We start from the raw sequence: 3,372 nt of genomic DNA on the forward strand, positions 1-3,372 counted from the left end.
CATAGTACAAGCTTTGCTTAGTTTGGGGCTAAGTTGATCTGTGTAAGGTGTCCCCAATATTTATTTATTATTATTTATTATTATTATTTATTACACCGGACTAAAATGCTATAGGACATATTTTTGAGTAAGATGTGTACACCCATATTTTTACACTTGACTGTACCAAGATGCTGCAATAATGTGCAAAAAGAACATTGGTCAAGCTAAAGTCTAAGCCAATATTGACTAGCTCTAATCCTATTGTAATCTGGCAGACCTTCAGTGGGGCCCACCGCTGCAATGGCCGGGCATTTATTGTAGAGGTAGCGGTACATAGTACTCGTGAAGTCCTCCAGCTTTATATTGTCTATGAACTCCAGCCTGTCCGACAACGGAGGCCAGTAACAACAGTTGTACAACGTATACTTCGCCATGTCTTTCGCCGCCCCGTAACATGTCGCCCAGTCCTGTAGCATTTTGCTCTTCATTTGCTCTTTAGCTCTCTCCATTTCGCCTTCAGTAGCCATCGTGCACATGCCGAGCAAAGTGTCCTGAATATTGAACATCATATCTTCCAGATCCAACGACGAAGATAGAAATTGAACGCCCCAAAGCGAAGTATCTTTGTACTTAATATTGAATGATTTGTAAGAGTCACAAACGTCACCGAGCGCAGCTTTTCTAGCGACCGCCACTCCATGATTTACGTCGCCGACTTGTGTTTTATCCCAACCACCAATCAAATTAGCAGCCAACTCCATATAAACCGTGTCTACGTGACTGAAAGGCGGCCCTTCCAGGGCGTAAGCTACGTGTGCCCTCGGCAGTGTGTCGTTTCTGTAGCGAACATCCGACCCGGTATACCGGTACAGTGTTTCCTTACACGGAGAAGGTACGTTCCAACTCAAATACTTGTTCGCCAGCTCGACTATCGGGTCATGGCACACGGCGCCTACGGCACACAAGCATAATCTGCAGGGGTGCAACATTCTCTGCATATACCTAGCTATTACTACCGAATCTACTGAGGATAGGTTTTTCGTGGTGCCGAGTATAGTGTTGGCTAGTCCGGTGCCTTGGAAAGCGGTGGCGTGTAGGTAGTCGAAGACTAAGGATTTGGGGTTTTTGTCCTGCTTGATGATTTCCTCGTAGACGGTTCGTTTCTCGCAGGAGAGCTCCTCGACGCTGAGCGCGTTGTTCAGAACGCACTGCGAGAGGATCGTGATGGCTTGGTACACGTTATCGGACAGGCAGTATATATAGTAGCCCACCAGCTCTCGCGTTGTGAATGCGTGTAATTTCATGCCTGGAAAATAACGATTGCTATAACTACCTATCAGAATCTAAGGATTCACGTAATACTTATGTCGCTTAGTCACCCAGGTGCAAGAAAGCCAAGCCTTTTCTTCTGAGAAATGAATCTACGTTTGCAGAAATTATACGGAAGGTGATATAGTCCCCTATCGACTGCCAGCTACGATTTCAGCATCCCTAAATCTGAGGGCGTATCAATTCAACATGTAGCATTTTTGTCATAGTTGTAACTTCTAAGTACTTGTGACATGGAGGCAAATAATCGAACGTGGTTCGTGGCAGGTTCCTAGTCCAGAAGCACGAGAACCTCCTAGTCTCCACAGGCTTCCTAATAAGTCCTAGAATCATCAAATGTTATAAACATCTCACCTAAAGCATTGACATTGTTGCTCAACTCCATTCTTGACATGACTTTCGTAGATTTAAAAACCATGTGCTCAAACATGTGCGCGATTCCATTTTCGAATTCCAACTCGTAACGCGAACCGATATCCGCGAATATAGCAATGCATGCCTTACAGCCCTCTTTCTGAAGTGTGACTACATTCGCTCCGTTGAGTAGTTGAGTGTGCTGTGGCTGTGGCTCGTTCCTGAGAAACTGAAGGAAGCTACCAGGATAACGGTATTGGCGAGTAAAGGAGATCGTGGGGATGAAATACCGGCGAAGTAATCTTTGCATTTTTGTGTTTGATGTTGAAAATAATTTGTTTGACAATGTATGACTATGGTCTGTCAGGTTGTCAACGTTCTATAGATTACATTTCTTCTGGGTCTACGAAGGAAAAAGTTTTATTTTTTGATAAAGGTTAAATTTTAAATTAAATACTCTACAAGTATATATAATACAATCTACCTTCGTATGCGCAGAATACGTACAAAGTTTCCGAAAAGTTGCAAATCGATTTTATTCCATGAAAATTTCCAAGCAGAAAAGACAAAAATATATATATATATATATATATATAGGTACCTAAATATAATTAAAATCAAATCACACATTTGAATTCCTTTCTTACATATTTTACATAACATAAGTACTATAAATTAACATAAATATAGCCTCGCTTATAATCACCCATCCTGTCGTTTTCAGAATTTCAATTTCAGTGAATATTGTCCGCCTACCTTCGCCCTTGACCCTTCACCTTTCGTCTCATCGATCTAAACTCTAAAGGTCAACTTGTTTAAACAAAAATCTGTTTCTTCGGGCCGACCCCGAGGTACTTTAGTTCGCATGTCTATCTCTCTCCCTCTCTCTATTTCTTTATGAATAGCCATTATAAGTGACAGACTGTTCCTGTAATTTCCGATTTTGCTTCTCCCTCTGTTTTAGGTCTCTATTTACGTTCTGGCCCCGTAGCCGAATGGCATTTCTCCGACGCCAAACGAAAGCGATACGCCGCTGGCTCTGTCGCGCCAATACGCAAGCGCGATAGAGATAGATATCTACTAGCGCTTCGTTTCGTGAGCGTTTCGTGAGCGATTATGCCATTCGGCTAGCCACCCTGACCTTGTTTTAGTTTTAATAATTATGGGTGCCCTGAAAACAGTGCCGTGTGTCTTAGACACGGTCTACGCTGAACGGCATCCGATTTGGTATACCGGTTCACTTGTCTTGCTCTTATGTATGGTGTTGTATGTTTTTTATACCAAATAAATAATTATTTCTTTCTTTCTTCTTTCTTTCATATTGAAGGCAGCTTTCTCTGTTACTCTTATAACACTTTAATTGGAGTAAAAAAGACGCTTGTATTTTGTGCTTGTAAATTTGGTGTTTGTGGTATAAGCCCTTTGACTTCTTGTGGACTTATATAATGGTATTGTGAGACTTTATAATTTTAGTGTTGAGGACTATGAGTGCATAAAACGTCTACAGACTTCATTTTCTTAAATATTTTTGTTTTAAATATAGATTACTAGCCTTTGCCCGCGGCTTCGCTCGCGTTAAATTCGAAAATTGCTGAATGCTCCATACAAACTTTCACCCCCCATTCTAAGGAAGTGGGGGATATAAAGAGACAAAAAGCCTATGCCTATCCCTCAACTATCTCCATCCCTTCAACTATCTCCACTTAA

At 41.6% G+C, this 3,372-nt stretch overlaps 1 protein-coding gene across 1 annotated transcript; it reads right to left on the bottom strand.

The window, feature by feature from the left end:
* Positions 1 to 206: 206 nt before the first annotated feature.
* Positions 207 to 2,574, bottom strand: LOC125240510 (mitochondrial-processing peptidase subunit beta-like). Its single transcript, XM_048148401.1, has 3 exons — positions 2,521 to 2,574; positions 1,666 to 1,894; positions 207 to 1,288 (listed from the first exon to the last, which is right to left on the bottom strand). Exons 1-3 carry the CDS (start codon positions 2,572 to 2,574, stop codon positions 207 to 209), a joined length of 1,365 nt encoding a protein of 454 aa, XP_048004358.1.
* Positions 2,575 to 3,372: the final 798 nt, after the last annotated feature.

This window comes from Leguminivora glycinivorella, chromosome Z (genome assembly GCF_023078275.1).
Source record: "Leguminivora glycinivorella isolate SPB_JAAS2020 chromosome Z, LegGlyc_1.1, whole genome shotgun sequence".
In the NCBI taxonomy this organism is placed as follows: Eukaryota; Metazoa; Arthropoda; class Insecta; order Lepidoptera; family Tortricidae; genus Leguminivora; species Leguminivora glycinivorella.

Excerpts from the sequence above, each read along its gene's own strand:
- LOC125240510 (XM_048148401.1), bottom strand. The coding sequence starts at position 2,574 with ATGGCTATTCATAAAGAAATAGAGAGAGGGAGAGAGATAGACATGCGA. Across the intron at positions 1,895-2,520 it reads AGATAGACATGCGAACTAAA|TTTCTCAGGAACGAGCCACA; the intron begins GTACCTCGGGGT and ends AGCTTCCTTCAG. Across the intron at positions 1,289-1,665 it reads CAACAATGTCAATGCTTTAG|GCATGAAATTACACGCATTC; the intron begins GTGAGATGTTTA and ends GTTATTTTCCAG.